General features: G+C 35.8%; 2 protein-coding genes across 4 annotated transcripts; one reads left to right on the forward strand and one right to left on the reverse strand.

The window, feature by feature from the left end:
* Positions 1-38: 38 nt before the first annotated feature.
* Positions 39-1,933, forward strand: LOC141911299 (uncharacterized). The gene is made up of 2 exons (XM_074802295.1): positions 39-318; positions 651-1,933. The coding sequence occupies exons 1-2, from the start codon at positions 111-113 to the stop codon at positions 1,811-1,813; spliced, it is 1,371 nt and encodes a 456-aa protein (XP_074658396.1). The 5' UTR covers positions 39-110; the 3' UTR covers positions 1,814-1,933.
* LOC141911297 (uncharacterized) lies at positions 1,781-5,490 on the reverse strand. Of its 3 annotated transcripts, none has more exons than XM_074802292.1 (5): positions 5,304-5,490; positions 4,133-4,454; positions 3,764-3,992; positions 3,335-3,600; positions 1,781-3,248 (listed from the first exon to the last, which is right to left on the reverse strand). In XM_074802292.1, the coding sequence occupies exons 1-5, from the start codon at positions 5,402-5,404 to the stop codon at positions 2,607-2,609; spliced, it is 1,560 nt and encodes a 519-aa protein (XP_074658393.1). In that variant the 5' UTR covers positions 5,405-5,490; the 3' UTR covers positions 1,781-2,606. The 3 variants fall into 3 exon arrangements, with proteins under 3 accessions (XP_074658393.1, XP_074658395.1, XP_074658394.1); XM_074802294.1 differs by lacking the exon at positions 5,304-5,490 and adding an exon at positions 4,663-5,297; XM_074802293.1 differs by lacking the exon at positions 5,304-5,490 and adding an exon at positions 4,551-4,621.
* Between the last annotated feature and the right edge of the window lie 12,551 nt (positions 5,491-18,041).

Raw genomic sequence — 18,041 nt, forward strand, 5'->3', positions numbered from 1 at the left:
CGCGCGCGTGTTAGTGGCCCTAGTGATTTGAATTTGAATTGTAAACAACATTTTATTCATCTCCGCGTTCGAGCGAATTGACGATTTGAAAAGCGCTTGAATCTATTATAATGCCTCGCTATTGTTGTGTACCCCTTTGTAAGTCAAGAGTAGGCGGATTTAAGTTCCCTACGAACACAGATTTGAAAATGAAATGGCTTGTTGCGATAAAACGACTACAGAGTAGCGAGAAATCTGCAAAATTATGGCAGCCATCGGATACAGCTATCGTATGCCATCGACATTTTTTACCAACGGACTATAAACAGACACTTACCGGTAAATATGGCTTTCCTATTGAGTTTTCCAACTAAGGTGAAATAAGCGGTCAAGATCCAAGGCAGGCTGATTCGTTTAGGCCTCAGCTTGGGCCTATCGATATTATGCAATGTCGATGTTTTGAACTTTTTTTAAAAAGCCAGGCGCTTATTTTCATATCATCATAGTAGTTTGTTGATAACAGGATAATGATATAACTCAATTATGATAATAACAACAATAGGCCTAATAATTTATGTGGTAGATTTATCTTTTTAATTTAAAGGTTGTTGACTTGACTGGCAGCTGTTGATCTTTGAGTAGAAATATGTTTTTTTCTTTATGTGTTTCAGGTTCTAGAAGAAAATTAAAAGAGAATGCCATTCCGCGTATATTTGCCTTCACACCACCAGTTTCCTCAGATTCAGAGAGAGAAAGTAGAGCCAGTCGGCGAAGATTAAAACTGGAGGAAGAACCTGTACACCATGACATAGCCACTGAAGTTGAAATAGGCCTACAACATACCAGCAATTACAGAATGGACATAATAGAGGAACCAACCAATAAAAACACTAACTTGGATAAGAATATTCAGTGTTCCCTCCTTTCAGATCAATTTTTCTGTATCGAGAGATTTATGGTGGATCCTAGGTCGATCAAATATTACACCAGTTTTAAAGACTATGAACATTTGATGATGTTTTTCAGTGTACTAGGACCTGCTGCGTACGATTTGAATTACAAATGTCAGAAACTAACACCGGTCAATCAATTTTTCTTGACATTAATCAAATTAAGGCGTGCCAAGGAAGATATAGAACTGAGTATTCTGTTCGGCATATCAGAGAGTGTAGTTTCTAGGATTGTGTTAACCTGGGTAAACTTCATGTATTTCCAATTAAGTGAAATCAATACATGGCCAGAGAGAGAAGAGATAGACTGTTTCATGCCCAGTGGCTTTAAGCATCATTTTCCGTCAACCAGAGTTATTTTAGATGCTACAGAGATTCCAATTGAAAAGCCGTCGAATGTAAAATCTCAAACTGCAACTTTCAGCACATACAAACATAAGAACACGCTTAAAACTATGGTTGGAATATCACCGAGAGGGGTCGTTAGTTATGTAAGTGAAAGTTATGCGGGTTCAACAAGTGACCGACAAATCATTGAACGATCCCAGCTGTGTTCAAACACCTCAAAATACTTCAGCTCGAATGACAGCATCATGGCCGATAGAGGTATAATGGTACAAGATCTTTTTGCTACCAAGAACATTAAGGTGAACACCCCAACTTTATTGAAGGGCAAGAGTCAACTTGAACCTGAACAAGTAGTTCATGATCGTAGAGTAGCCAGTAAACGCATCCAAGTAGAAAGAGTAATCGGATTGTCAAAAACTTTTCTTATTTTGAAAAAAGACCTGCCGCTTAGTAAAGTCAATATGGGTTCTAGGATAGTTTATGTTTGTTTCAGTATAAGCAATTTCAGACCAGCTATTGTGAACGAATTTGCTTAACCTTATTGTTAATGTCTGTTAATTGATATCTAAAGTATATATTTTTGAGTTTTGTTTTGAGATTCATCGAAACCCCTGCTTTAAAGAAACATCATTGTTTCTCTTAATAGATTATTTAGGTAAATCCCAAATTCTTAGATATCAATTATGGGCCTGGACTGTAATTAATTGTCTGTCGTTGATATTCAAAATCTGTGCGCAATATAACCTATTTCACTTTGACTTAATCCACTCTTTTGCAGTGTTTTCAATTCAAAGGACAAACTAATTTTCATTCCAGTAACAAACCCTTTTATTGATTTAAAACTGGTAAAAACCAAAAATACAACAACGCTACATAAAATCTTTTTAAAATGCATGATAACACAGATATTTTATGTAAAATGGAAGAGTTTGAGTTTTGGGACTAAAGCATTCATGCCATAGTCAGGCGCAGCACATAATGAAATAATAAATAATCATGGTAATGAAATATGGTCAGAAAAGGAGTAAATCATTAATTTTCAAACTTTTGACCCACCATCGTCAGTAATTATGCATATAACTACACAACCTGACAAGTATATCTGTTTGAAATAACTATATATGATAAAAAATATTGATAATAGATGATAAAAAATATTAAAACTTAAAAGTATCAACAAATAGTAAGCCGATATTGACATGAAATCTATATCATACAATTGGGATGTACATGTATTTACAAATTTAGTTGTATGAAGATATTAATGCCAAAAACTATGGAATCTTCGGAAAATATCCGATCTATATCTCCAGGAATAATCTAGATGTTTTAGAACGCATGCATTGTTAAATACTTTGAATAGTACTTCCTATAAAAGATTTCTAATTTTGGAAGCAGAGATAGTTCACAGTGTTTTTGATCATGATAAACCCTCTCTACATAAAGGTCCTTATGAGTATAAACAACGAAATAGCACATTTTCCGTTTGCAAATATGCAACTGTCCTTGAATCTGATCATAGTAATTATGCGAACGTTTCAGCTTCTTATCTTTTGCACTAAGAAACTTGAAGTATGGCCCCGGAGCAATAAGTTCATTTCTACCGCGATACGGACATTTCACTTCAACAATGGCATCCTCAGACACAAGGCCATCTGGGCTCGCGCCTAGATAATCTATATCTGGCCTCACATGAAGTCCGCAAGGCTGTACTTTAACGGAGAATTTACCTTCAAAAGCCGCTATCGCCTTACTTTCGAATGTCTTTCCATGGCAAACAGCAGCATTTCTCAACGGAATATTATCGTGAAGAGATTTACACAATTTGTCGATATTGCGCCTTTTCGTGAGCGAAACAATTTCACCGAAACGAGATGCAGTTAATCGTAGCTGCCTTTCCTGAAACCATTGACTAGATTCTGCCTGCTTCCTAGTACTCCTTTCTAGTAATATTGCCTGTGTTTCATTTAACTGAAAAGGCAAAATGGAATATTAATTATAAGCACAGAGGGAAGGATAACATAGGTCACTCTCAGACACGTTGATTAAAAACTTACCTTAATAGAGTTTTCCACCCAATATTCAAGCAAAGTTTTTTTCAGATAATCATGGTCAATTGCTGCTGTTTTGATATCGGCTTTCTTGTACTTATACTTGATGGGTAGGTCTAAAGACGATACAGAGCAGTAATTAAGGACAATTCCCCGGACATAATCCTCGTATCCAGCTGATTTCCGGTATTTCACAGGCCTTGGATCCTCCATTGATACCTCGCGTTTCTTTGATTTTGATAGAGGTAAGTCACCAGCCTTGACAGGGGAACCTGTTAAGAAGTGACGGGTAAATTTAAACAAGGTCACAGCCGAGCTAAAAATTGAAAACCAAGTACATTATGTAAAACATTGCCATTACATCAGAATTTATAAAAAATAAGATATATAGGGTACGAATTTGCTGAATGGTGGCGATGTAACCAAACAACTTACCAGTATAAACAGACTTGGGCTTATGGAATGTTTGTAGATTTTCCGTACACGATTTAAGTATTTCGGGAGCGTTAGGCCCATCTGATGACACAAAATTAGCAAACATCAAAAGTACAGCCGCGACATGCTTACAGGTCCCATTAGGACCCTTACCGGCAGGGCACTCACAATGGCTGTTTCTGAATTCACCAGTTGTTTGAGACAATGATATCTGGTACGAGTATGAGATCTGCAATGAAATATAAAAATAAACTAATCAACAATGTTTGCTACATTACAACCTTTTAAGAATACAGTTGTATTGCAGATTTATGTGGATTTAAAGGAGGGAATATTGTGTTATTTTGATGAAATATAAAACTGGCCTACCTTTTTTTTCATAGCAGCACCAACTAATCCAGTCAGATAAACAATTCCGCTTTTGATGAGAATACTGCAGGCTTGAACACGTTGCGATTCTATGAGCTGCTGACCCTTCTCAATAGCTTTAATGTCTTTGGTACAGTGGTTGTCCATTGCCATTCTATACGTGAAATATGCAGTTACTGTGTCAATATTGAATTTTGGCAATACAATCTTATGATCATTTGTAAGCTGTTTGAAACCGCATGTGGGCCATTCCGGAACTGTTTCTTGTGGTAATGTTATGGCCGGTCCCCTAAAATCGTTGTTACGGCCGTATGCTTCTAATCTGCAATGAACACGAAATAATCATGAAATATAAACATCTAATGTCAAAAATCATTCAATCAACTAACAGAAAGTTGACCCAGAGTTGAAATGTTACATCGAAATGATTACTCCAAGCATGGACGTCTATACGTCCATGGTCATACAGATTTGTATTTAACTCAACTGTGTTGTGGTAAGAAGGTATATAAGTAAGGTATTCAGTTTACCGTCACCTCAAGTTGATCAGGGTTCTGACTATAATTCCAATAACATATAAAAATTCAATAGAGACTAGACACAGCAGCAGACATGTCCAATGATTTATGGATACATTGGCAGTAAAATTTGGCATCAGCTTCAATTCATGTTCGATAGATGGCGCCAGTGGTAACTCAGCTGTTGCGATGGTTAGCTGACAAGGCGTCCTACATCCCGATAATAATCCCTACATTTCAAGATATAAACATTGCCATCTAAACTTCTCAAGGCAATCATAATATCAAATAGTGATTTAAAAAACGTTTTATCGATGACTTTTATGTGCATTATGTTTATTTTCCGGACATGAAAACCGAAAAATAATGAAAGATATCGCGGGACGGGACGCGTGGGACCGGCCATAGCCATCCTCGCAGCCCGGGCTGGTGACGGTAAACTTGTACTATACCCTGACCCACAACCCACTGAGGTTTAGCTTTCATCTCTGGATCTATTAAAACACGTTCATTTCACTTGAGCATAGGTCTAGAATCATCGATGATTTTGGCAAAAAATCACTGTTGATTCCATGATCATTGCAACATTTTTGCGCAGACTAAACGACTGAACACCATCAACCGCATGGAAATATGATCGACATTTAAATTACCTTTCAATTAGGTTGATTTTCCTCCCATAGGTTACCGCACCTCGTCGGCTTAACTCTTGTTTCAGCTTCGGTACAGTCCATGACCCGTAATTCTCTGACATTATTACAATTTAAAAGTAGGAAATCGAGCGCGGAAGTGAGCGGAAGTCGATACGCGATGGCTACTAACGCACACACGCCACCTGGTGTCCATAGCGACGGCGAGCCCCGTTAGAGACATCTTCACCCTACCCGTCAAGGGATTCGAACCCACTACGCTAAAGCTGTTCCCCGAACCCCTTGACCTCACGAGTCATTGGAGTCGTTACTAGCCGACCAGAATCCGGTCGTACCAATCACAGCGCTTGTAACAAACCGACAGTAGACTTCTGTTGGTTTTCCCGTTAAATGGACCAATCAGCGAACGTTTTACCGAACAAGGAAGTATTTTGCAAATCGATACATGACGATTCAATTCAATTAATTCTTTATTGTTCCGTAACGTATTTAAACATTATAAGATTAAGTACAATAAAGACAGGGGGATAAGATATAACATTTTAAAGATAGAGATAACAAAAACAATAACAGTTTAATATACATATATACACGATGTAGACAGGTTTTCAGTAAGTGAATCAGTGATAGTTTAATTAATGGATACTGCGACGTTACACTCAGATTTCAGATTGTTTTTTTTTTCATGAGTTAGACCCTTTCTCGATGTATTTCCCTAAATATTTGGCCATTTCTATAGAGGACATTATAGTTACAAATTTGACTTTATCATTTACATTCGACATGCTAGGATATTGATTATAAAATTTATTCAACAGATCTGTTCTTAAATTATCAAATTTTGCACACTCCATTACAAAGTGGAACTCATCTTCTACTACTCCGCATCTGCTACATAAGCGTTCTTCCCTAGGGATACCTAGGTAGCGCCCTTTCTCAATCATAAGTTTGTGTGCACTGAGTCTGAATTTGGTTGGAGCTGTCTTAGAGGAAATTGGAATGTTCAGTAGTAAATAGGGTTCCAAACTGAATTCTGTTTTGAAGATCTTATATGAGTCAAGTTTGTTAAAGCTTTGAATTTTTGTTTTCCAGAATATTTTATATCGCCTTAGGAGTATGTGTTTGAACCTTTTAATATGCTGATAGGTCTGGCCAACTTCTAACAGGTTGAGACTATTTGTAGCAGACAGAATGGCTTTTAGGAAAATAGTCCAAACATTTGTCTGGTTTTTCATAGAACTCAAATCTTTCACCGTTATATTTACAATACTATTTACATTTGTACACATGTGGTTATAAAAGTTAATTATACGGGAAAATGCATCTATACAAATCGGTAGTCTTCCTAATTCACCGAGTACTGCTAAATTGGTAGTTTTTTTGTTTACATGCAATATGAATTTGCAGAATTTGACAGTTAATTCATTGAGTAGGTCATCCTTTTCCATTACTTCCTCAATTGGGAATGTACCCTTGTTTTTGAATATTTTCTTAGCAGTGCTCGTTTTTGGTAACCAAATCTCACAACCATATAGTAGGATAGGTGTTACCAAAGTGTCAAACAGCTTTAACGATACATTGGGTGGACAATCTTGAATACCAATCATTTTTTGAATACTGAACATGGCTCGGTTAGCCGATTTGATCTTCTCTAGCTTTGTTAAAACACCCAGATGATGTAAATATAAGTCCTAGATATTTGTACTCTTTTACTAATTCAACATTAATTCCATTTATATAAAAATGTGTGTTAATTGGTATATGGCCTTTCTTATTAAAAATTATTGCCTTACTCTTTTCAATGTTTATTTCTAAATTCCATTTTTGACAGTATTCTGCAATTTTGTCAAGGCAGTTTTGAAGACCATGTTTAGAATTCGACACTAATACAAGATCGTCGGCATATAATAGATAATTTATCAGTATGTCGCCCAGTGGAACTGGGTCACAAGACTCATCGAATATAGACATAATATCGTTAATAAAAATGTTGAAAAGCATCGGACTCAGAGTGTTTCCTTGTTGTAACCCAATATTTGAGCTGAATTTGCTGGATGTTTGGTACTTGTTAAGTTTCACTCTACAGGTGATATTCCGATACATACTTTCAATGATGCGAATGAAGTGATCTCCTAATTCTAATTGTTTCAATTTGTATATTAGACCCTGGTGCCAGACTGAGTCAAATGCTTTTCGGAAATCAATGAAACAGGTATAGAGTTTATTGGATGAGGATAATTTCTTATCGACAAGTCTCTTTAGTGTGAACATATGATCTGTGGTCCTACATTTAGGCATGAAACCAATCTGCTGAGGTACAATCAAATTGTTTGATTTCAAGTGCTTTGTTAGTCTGACATTCAGGATATGACAAAACACTTTACCGAGACAACTGCTTAAGGTAATTCCCCTATAGTTATCGGGCAATGATTTATCGCCCTTTTTATAGAGAGGAGCAATCAGACCTTCAGCCCATGAACGTTATGCGCAACAGCGCCAGTAATGAAATCACGCTTCGTGAGGCCAGGGGGCTGGTGGAAGCGAGTTCGGGAGTGATACAGGACCCCTGGCAAGCGAGGATGGTTAGAGACCGGTTGATCCCATCCTCCATTTTACATTTTCGATGCATGTCAAACATGTCAATATCAGTTACTTCCAGGTTAAAATGGCGTCTCATCGAATAAGCGAAACTAGGAGTAATATAAAAATCGCACTGGAATAATTGATTATAGTAAATCAGCTGATCTATGAATCATAAATGTAAACAGCAAACAAAAGGAAATTTAAAGACCGAAGAAAAGGCATTAATTGCTGTAAGTATCGAAATAATCCGCTGATATTTACTCGGAATTCAAAGTCAAACAGACAACTGAATTGATACTTATTCATTTTGTAGGTAAGAAAAAGGGCTCAGCTGTGATAGTCATTCTGAAGGAACTTGGCCGAAGGGGACATGCTTTCGTAATCAACCGTATGTGAAATATATTCAGTGAATTGTTGTGTTTATGATGTGAAAATCACTAAAGTCTGAATAAAGTTTACAATAGTTGAATTCCCTGTCAATGTTTTGTGAGATCAGATATTTGGATCCACCGCAGCATCTCCACTTATATTCTCGATACAGACAGTGAGTTGGGACAGACTTGGGTAAGACCAATAATTCAGATCATCTGGATATTCGCAATATTTTCCTCTCCTCATGGACCAACATGGTTTTTGCTAGAAATTGAGTATAAAATCCATCAAGAAAAACTCTTTTTTACTGCCATTCTATATTTATTGTCCATTTCTAGTACAAAATCTAATTCAATATACAGACCGCTTGACAAGACGATACGTATTTTGTGACATAGCAAATTGTGTGACAACAGAATGACACTGATATCTCTAACTTAACTCGAATCACAAAGACCAAGTCTTGACCAGACAGTAGGCCCAAATCCATGCTCGCTCGTGTAGTTATTCATAAATTCCAGCTCTTTAAACCTCATCACTGTATCAGAATCAAGGAGTTTCATCGTTATTTGGAATCTAATTTCATGATGATTAGTGCTGCATTCATTAATCTCTTTGATTCTTGATTGACGTTACCTTCTGAAATTGAATCAATACACATATCACCAACAATTAAACCTGGATTGACTTTTCAATTCATGTCTCATCCATTTTTCAAACTTGTGGCGAACGCCAGTAAATAGTTTATGTTAGTAGAAATAGGTCATCTCTGTAGTATCCCCGCCCTGCATGTCAATCATATTAGCATGAGCATGTGCTGTCCGCGGAGTCGGAAATAAACAGTTGTATTTTGCATATCAAACGAAAAGGGTCTTCTCTCATTCTTTCTCTGCATCGAACTGATTTCTCCTGTGGAACTGCAAGACCTCCACATTTGGTGCCGTGACCAGGATTCGCTGAGAAAATGTCCGAAGACGATAGGAAACGACTTCTTCGCCTACAACGTCCCTATCGGAGCCAGATTACGAAAACGAAAGACAAGATAATAATAATCATTCTACAGAAAGAAGACATATCCGAAAAACTCATAGCGTTGGATGACAACATACTCCGTTTAACACCAGATGCTGAAATGGAAAAATTCCTCACCACATCTGACGATTACAACACAGAATTGGCCGAACAAGGACAATTGTTCAAATTAAAAATCGAGAAGAAGTTTCAGGCTTCAGCAGTCGCGAACGATGTCGCCCCAACTCATTCAAACTCAGGATTCAAACGATCGGTGAATCTTCCGAAATTAACTCTTATGACGTTCGATGGAAACATTTTTGATTGGTTGGAATTTTACGTTACGTTCAACTCGGCCGTGGCATCCGACCATAGTTTATCCAATGTGCAAAAATTCCAATACTTGAAGGCCCAACTCGTAGCAGAAGCGGCCAACGTGATCAATAGACTTACGCTAACCGAGGGTAATTACGAACATGCAATGGAACTACTTAAGGACAGGTATGGTCAAAACCACATCATTATCAGTGCGTACATGCGGGCGTTGTGGGAATTGGAAAAACCGTTGAATAACTACAATTCGTCAAGAGAATTTTACGATAGATTAGAATCATCCGTGCGCTTAAATCTCTTAACAAACCGGAGGACAGTTACGGTGATCTTTTAGTACCAGTTATTCAGGATAAGCTACCGATAGCTATTCTTCAACAGATTACTCGTCAACGCGGTGACAATAATTGGACTATAACAGATTTACGTGTATCACTTCTAAAGGAAATCGAGGCATTATACAAGACTTGATACAAAGGACGGTTTGAGTGGACGTATCTCTAGCAGCGATGAAGTTACTGGCTCTTCCGTTTAGCGACCAACCAAAATCTGTTCTGACCCCAATCGGCTGGTTAGGTGGACCAATGCGGGTTTCATGCTGTATAATCGCTTCTGGAACGTTTGCACCAATCAAAACTTCGATCTCTAGACCGTTTGGATTCGTCATCGTCAGATTATCCATATTCCACTTCGGCTTAATTGGTAGACTGGTAGATGGGATTTGTAAATCTTCGGTCGACCATACTTCGTCACGTTTCATCGTCCTCTGGGCGCAACCATCGGCTAAAGGGATGACATCAAACTGAACCACTTTTGCATGTTTCTGGATTCCTGGCCCTTCCACGGTAGAAAGTGCGAGACTTCTTTCTTCAGACGGAATATTCAGCTCGTTAATCAACCTCATGTGACAAAGTGAAATCTGTGAGCCGGGATCGAGTATGGCTAGTGTGCCGTTTCACCATTTTCACCTTGAACTCTGATAGGTACCACTTATTGACTTATTGATCGCAAAAACTGGCCTGAGGCAAGAACTGAAGACTAGAACTGCAATATATGGAGTTTATTTTGAACTGTTTCATAGAGTTAAGAGTACAGCAGTATTTATACTGGACCTTAGGAAATGACTGCGATAAGGCTATACGGAAATAGTGCCGGTATAAGATTATTTACAATAAAATGTACTGAAACGAACTTGAGCATGAATTGAGATTTAAAGTTAGCTAGAGAACTGTATTATGACCATTTAAAATGTACAGAAATGCGACCAGGACCGCATAAAAACGTGATTACAGTTATTCAAAGCTGGAACCGGTCTGAAAAGGACATTAGATATTGTACAGCTTGTCACAATATAATATTACACAATGGTTTATAAGACTGAACACATATGACAGTAGGATTATCTGTAACACATACAATATAACACTCGCTAATACCGCCAAAATCTATAAATATGCTTAAAAAGCCCATCCTCCAGATTCGACTTTACTAAATCTATGGTCAGAGATAGGTTGAGACACGCGACCGCAATTAAGATGATCAAAGTAAATTTATTAAAAAACGGGAACTGAGAGGTTTCTGCATTTTTTATATTCTTTAGATATCTTAATGATCTTTCATACGATATAACTCTCTAATACCGCCAAAAACTATAAACATGTTAAAAAGCCCATATTCCAGATTTGACTTATCTAATTCTATTGTCAGAGACGTGTCAGAATTACGCGACCGCAATTAAGATGTTCAAAGTCAATTTATTCAAAAACGGGAACTGAGAGGTTTCTGCATTTTTTATATTCTTTAGATATCTTTATGATCTTTCAATATAATATAACTCTCTAATACCGCCAAAAACTATAAACATGTTTAAAAAGCCCATATTCCAGATTCGACTTATCTAATTCTATTGTCAGAGACGTGTCAGAGACACGCGACCGCAATTAAGATATTCAAAGTTAATTTATTAAAAAACGGGAACTGAGAGGTTTCTGGATTTTTTATATATTATAGAAATCTGTATGATCTTTCATACGATATAACACTCGCTAATACCGCCAAAAACTATAAATATGCTTAAAAAGCCCATCCTCCAGATTCGACTTTACGAAATCTATTATCAAAGACACGCGACCGTAATAAAGATATTCAAAGTTAATTTATTAAAGAACGGGAACTGAGATTTTTCTGCATTTTTGATATGTTCTAGAAATCTTCATGACCTTTCAAATGATATAACTTTCTAATTCCGCCAAAAACTATAAATATGTTTAAAAAGCCCATATTCCAGATTCGACTTATCTAATTCTATTGTCAGAGACACGCGACCGCAATTAAGATATCAAAGTTAATTTACTACAAAACGGGAACTGAGAGTTTTCTGCATTTTTGATATGTTCTAGAAATCTTCATGACCTTTCTAATTTTGCCAAAAACTATAAATATGTTTAAAAAGCCCATCTTCCAGATTCGACTTTGCTGAATCTATTATCAAAGACACGCGACCGCAATTAAGATATTCAAAGTTAATTTACTAAAAAACGGGAACTGAGAGGTTTCTGTATTTTTTATATTCTTTAGATATCTTTATGATCTTTCAAATTATATAACTCTCTAATACCGCCAAAAACTATAAATATGTTTAAAAAGCCCATATTCCAGATTCGACTTATCTAATTCTATTGTCAGAGACGTGTCAGAGACACGCGACCGCAATTAAGATATTCAAAGTTAATTTATAAAAAACCGGAACTGAGAGGTTTCTGGATTTTTTATATATTATAGAAATCTGTATGATCTTTCATACGATATAACACTCGCTAATACCGCCAAAAACTATAAATATGCTTAAAAAGCCCATCCTCCAGATTCGACTTTACGAAATCTATTATCAAAGACACGCGACCGCAATAAAGATATTCAAAGTTAATTTATTAAAGAACGGGAAATGAGATTTTTCTGCATTTTTGATATGTTCTAGAAATCTTCATGACCTTTCAAATGATATAACTTTCTAATTTTGCCACAAACTATAAATATGTTTAAAAAGCCCATATTTCAGATTCGACTTATCTAATTCTATTGTCAGAGACGTGTCAGAGACACGCGACCGCAATTAAGATATTCAAAGTTAATTTACTAAAAAAACGGGAACTGGGAGTTTTCTGCATTTTTGATATGTTCTAGAAATCTCCATGACCTTTCAAATGATATAACTTTCTAATACCGCCAAAAACTATAACTACGTTTAAAAAGCCCATCTTCCAGATTCGACTTTGCTGAATCTATTATCAAAAACACGCGACCGCAATTAAGATATTCAAAGTTAATTTATAAAAAAATGGGAACTGAGAGTTTTCTGCATTTTTGATATGTTCTAGAAATCTTCATGACCTTTCAAATGATATAACTTTCTGATACCACCAAAAACTATAAATATGCTTAAAATGCCCATATTCCAGTTTCGACTTATCTAATTCTATTGTCAGAGACGTGTCAGAGACACGCGACCGCAATTAAGATATTCAAAGTCGATTAATTCAAAAACGGGAACTAAGAGTTCTCTGGATTTTTTATATTCTTTAGATATCTTCATGACCTTTCAAATTATATAACTCTCTAATACCGCCAAAAACTATAAACATGTTAAAAAAGCCCATATTCCAGATTCGATCTTCCATTTTTCTTCCCATTTTTTTATACATTATCATCATCTTATGATCTTTCGATTGAAATAACTCACAAATACGTTGCTAGTAATTGCTCGTGTGCGGGGGCCTTTATACACTGAAAAAGAGCAGCTATAATGTATTACAAACCCACCAGAAAATGTTTTGAATTTGGAATTATTCATATTTCACTGAAATAGAAAATTAATTATAATGAATATGACAATTATATTTACCAAATCATGCTCTACAACTTTGTGCAAAGGACTCTTTCAAGACATCCGCATAACTTCTTGTTGGTGAATCTCCAATATCCGAAACTGGTGAAAATTCGTGTTTCTCACTGCAGATGGTGTCGAAATCCATATTCCGGTACTGGCAAAAGCGGTAAAGTTTTTGCCTCAACCGATCAGAGTTTTTACAAAATACTGCAAAGCATAGTTCATCCCAAAACTCGTTTTGTCGGATCCACGTGGGAGATAGTTTCGCTTTCCTTATTTTTTCGGTAACAACGTCAGCATCTAATGTCTGATGAACTGCGTTATTCACATTTGTGATTCTATTATGTCCCATGATTTCGTTGACGAATTAATCATTTATCCTCGCAAGGTTTGTTCGAAAATGATGTTAAATCACAATCGCACGAAAGATGATTTCATAAGATGAATAACATATACGTTAGTTCACATAAATTTCGAATATCCTAAAATGTTTGAACGACAATGAAGTAAACTCAAAATCGAACGGAGGTAAAACTTTTTCAATTAAAATGTAATATATATATATAATATGTAAAACGCTGTTGTTGATCGTATGGAATCAAAAAGGTTTGTGTAAGGTCGAACCAGTATTACTCGATTTTATAAGGGGTATTCTAGGTCCACGTCGATAAGCCTGACACTCGGATCGAGCCAGATTCTTGAAAGAAAACGTCGTCGTTCACGACATCTATTTTCAATTCAATTTCAATTTATTTCATAAGAAAGCATGTTATAAGAATATTTACAAATAGAACAAAAAATAGAATTGAGAAGGCTTTCTTATGAGGGCCAAGCAAAGACCAAAAGGCCGCTATAGCAAGCACCCTTGAAAAGCAAAAAAAAGAGAAAAAAAAGAAGAGAGAGAGAAAAAAAAGGAAAGACAATGAAGAATAGTGAGGATGAGATAAGCGAAGAGAGTTATTTAGGAACAATTATAACAGTTGGGGTTATCGCAGAGATGGGTGTTAGAGTAGCTGGAGGTGAGAATGTATTTTGTTTTGCGTCTGAGAGAATATTTACTGGTTGAAAATGAATTGTAAGTTGTAGATTTTGCCAAATTTTTATAAGATTCTTAGAAATATTATATTTACAGTCGATGTCAGGTTTAGTTTGTTTTGATAGTGATGAATAAGTATGATCAAGCTGGATGTGTCTTTGTGAAGTTGAAAGAGTACATGTAGAAAGTTTGTCGAGGATGAAAAATATTGTGGCGGTGACTTCATAGTTTGCTGGATTGGGTCAGTGTGGGCTGTGTAATTCGATTTTGTGATGATTCTAACGATTTTCTTTTGAAGAAGAAGACATTTTTTTGTTTTGTTTGTCCCCAGGTTAGTAGACCATCGGTCAGGTGTGGGTAAATGAGGGGTGTGGGTAGATGAGGGTATGATAAAGTGTTAAGAGGGATTGTGTATCGAGGATGTGTTTTGATTTGTTCATGATACCTATTATTTGTGATATTTTCTTGTTTATTTTATTGATATGTGGTGTCCAGTTGAGATTTTCGTGAATGGTAAGGCCAAGGAAATTTATTTCAATGACTCGCTCTAGTAGAGAATTGCCAATTTTTATTTGAAAATTTGGATTTAAGAAAGGTTTACGTTGGTGATGATGGAAAATAATGTATTTTGTTTTGTCGAGGTTTGGAGTAAGTTTATTGGCTGATAGCCAATCGTATAGGAAATTTAGGTCAGAATTGATGTTTTGTACTAGAGTTTCAAAATTTTTGTGAGATGCTTAACAGTTAGTATCATCTGCAAATAGTATATAATCTAAGTGGTAAGAGCATTTGTGAATATCATTAATGAAGATTAAAAAGAGGAGAGGGCCGAGAATCGAGCCTTGGGGGACGCCTATGTTAGAGAAGAGTGGAGAAGAAACAGTGTTGTTGACGGAGACTAAATTTTGACGGTTAGATAGATAAGAAGAGACCCAATCTAGTGCTAATCCTCTTATTCCATAGTGTTCGAGTTTAGAAAGTAGAATATTTTTATTGAGAGTGTCGAATGCCTTAGAGAGATCAAGAAATATACCTATTGTCCATTCGTGATTGTCGAGGGATTTTGAGATTTTATCAGTAAGTTCTGGAATGGCGTGTTCAGTAGAATGATTTTTTCGAAAGCCATATTGATTTGGGAAAAGCTGGTTGTCAATGAAGTTAGATAAGCGTTTATGAACTAGTTTTTCGTAGATTTTAGAAATGGAACTTAGTAGGGAAATTGGTCGATAGTTTTCAATTTGATCTTTATCATTTTTTTTTGTGGTGAGGTATTATTTTTGCAATTTTAAGATTATCGGGGAAAATACCTGTTTTGAAAGATTGATTTACTAAATATGTTAAAGGAATGGAAATATGGTTGACGATTTCTTTTAGGATATGAGTGGAGATGCAGTCTTGACCTGTTGAATGTTTTGTTTTAAGGCTTTTTACTATTTCGTTTATTTCATTTTCACAAGTTGGAAGAAGGAAAAAATTTGTATTTGATCTTGGTACCTTAGAAAGATAATGTTTAGAGGAGAATTGAGAATCTGGAAATTTGGATGCTAATTTTTCACCGATCTGGTTGAAATGGCTATTGAAAGAGTTTGCAATAATTTCTGGATCGGTAATGTCTGTATGGTTAATTTTGAATGAGTGAGGTAAGTCGTGTTTGTTATTGGTTTTGCCAATTATTTCTTTGAGGATCTCCCATGTGTTTTTAATATTTCCGCTTGCAGATTCTAGAGATTGTTTATAGTAATTTTTCTTTGAGATTCTAATTATGGATTTAAGTTTGTTCCGATTATGCTTTGAATTTGTGTTGTTCTATGGCCCGGGTGGTTTCACTTTTTATGGATAGTAAGTGTTTGTATTTTTTATCTTTGTTATAGATAGATTGAATTATTCCCTTGGTTATCCATTGATTTTTCGAGACGTTATATTTGTTTAGTTTGATTGTTTGAGTGGTGGTTTCAGAGGCTATTATGTTTGAGACAGTTGTTGAAAAAGAGGCAAAAGCCAGGTTAGTAGATAAGTTGTCATTTGAGAGAGATTGAAAGTCAGTATTATCTAGTTTGTTGCATATGTTCTGTATTCCGTGCCTAGTGATTGTCTTTTTGATTTTTGTGAAATATTTATTTAAAGTTTGTTTTTGTTTATGACTACAGGCGAAAGTAAAGAAGTGATCAGAGAGTGGAGTCGTTAGAATTCCAGAGTAATAGTTATTGTAAGGATTTGTAAAAATGTTGTCAATAAGGGTAGCACTGTGGTAAGTTACTCGTGTCGGTAAAGTGATGAGAGGAGTGAAAGAGTTTGTTGTCATTAATTCAAAGAAGTTAGAACTGAGTTGATCTGAATTTGATTTAATAAGGTCGATATTGAAGTCGCCACAGATAAAGATCTCAGATTTTAGGGATTTTAGTTTGGAAATTTCACATTCAAAAGCTTGAAGAAAGTCCTTGGTATTTGAAGCTGGAGGTTTGTAGACGATGCCAATTATTTTGTGATTAGAATTTGTGTCGTTTTCCCAGATTTCAATGAATTTCCATTGTATGTGTTTGTTATGAGCAGTAGGTTTAGAGATATCTTTTAATTCTTTGAAATTGAAGTCTTTAGATAAAAAAAGTCCTATCCCACTTCCATGTGAGTCTCTGCATTCGGAAATGAAATTATAATTTTTTAGGTGTACATGCGTTTCAGACTGAGAATTAAGTTTTGTTTCCTGGATGGTAATTGCATCAAAGTGTACTTTATTGTTCGTTTGGATGATATTTAGTAGGTTTTGAAATTCGTTGAGTTTCCCCAAGATACCGTTACAATTCCAGTTAAGGATATTAAAGTCAGAGGTAAAAACTTGGATGAGATAAAGATTCCAGGTCATGGTACGGTGAGCTGTTTATAAAAGAAATAGGATGATTAGGGTCGTGCGTGTCAACAAGAGAGGATAAGTCTAATGTTGAGTTGTTGCGTACGTGGTTGCTGAGAATTTGGGATTTAATTAAATTTAGCTTGTTAGTGTAATCGGTTATTTTATACCTTGAAGAATGGCACAAATTGAAAATGATGTGTAATAAAGAACCTGCTGGCATCGTATCAATAGTTTAATTGTTCATAATTATGACCATAATTACGTGCATATGTCGTGATTTGTTTGTTCGATAAAGCCTTGTTTCAGATGAAAATATTAGTTCACCAAAGTGTTAATCCATTTTATAAGGTCCACGTCAATAAATCTGACACCCGGTGCCAGATTCTTTAATTGCTCATTATCAAATTTTATATTAGATGTAATTTATTCTTATCTTAATAATCAAGATCAGAATTGAATGGAAACGTCGTCGTTCGCGATACGTATTCTAAACTTATGTTGTGTGAACTATTATTGTCAATGATAGAATAATAAAGAACCTGCTGGGAGTTTTGGTTTCAGCGCCATCCGTAGTTTAATAGTTCATAATGTGCATATTCATGATTTGTTTGTTCGATTAAGCCTTGTTTCGGGTTGAAAATATTTTATAATTCCAGAGAATAACCCTTTTGACGT

The sequence above is a fragment of the Tubulanus polymorphus genome, chromosome 9, assembly GCF_964204645.1.
Source record: "Tubulanus polymorphus chromosome 9, tnTubPoly1.2, whole genome shotgun sequence".
Taxonomy (NCBI): domain Eukaryota; kingdom Metazoa; phylum Nemertea; class Palaeonemertea; order Tubulaniformes; family Tubulanidae; genus Tubulanus; species Tubulanus polymorphus.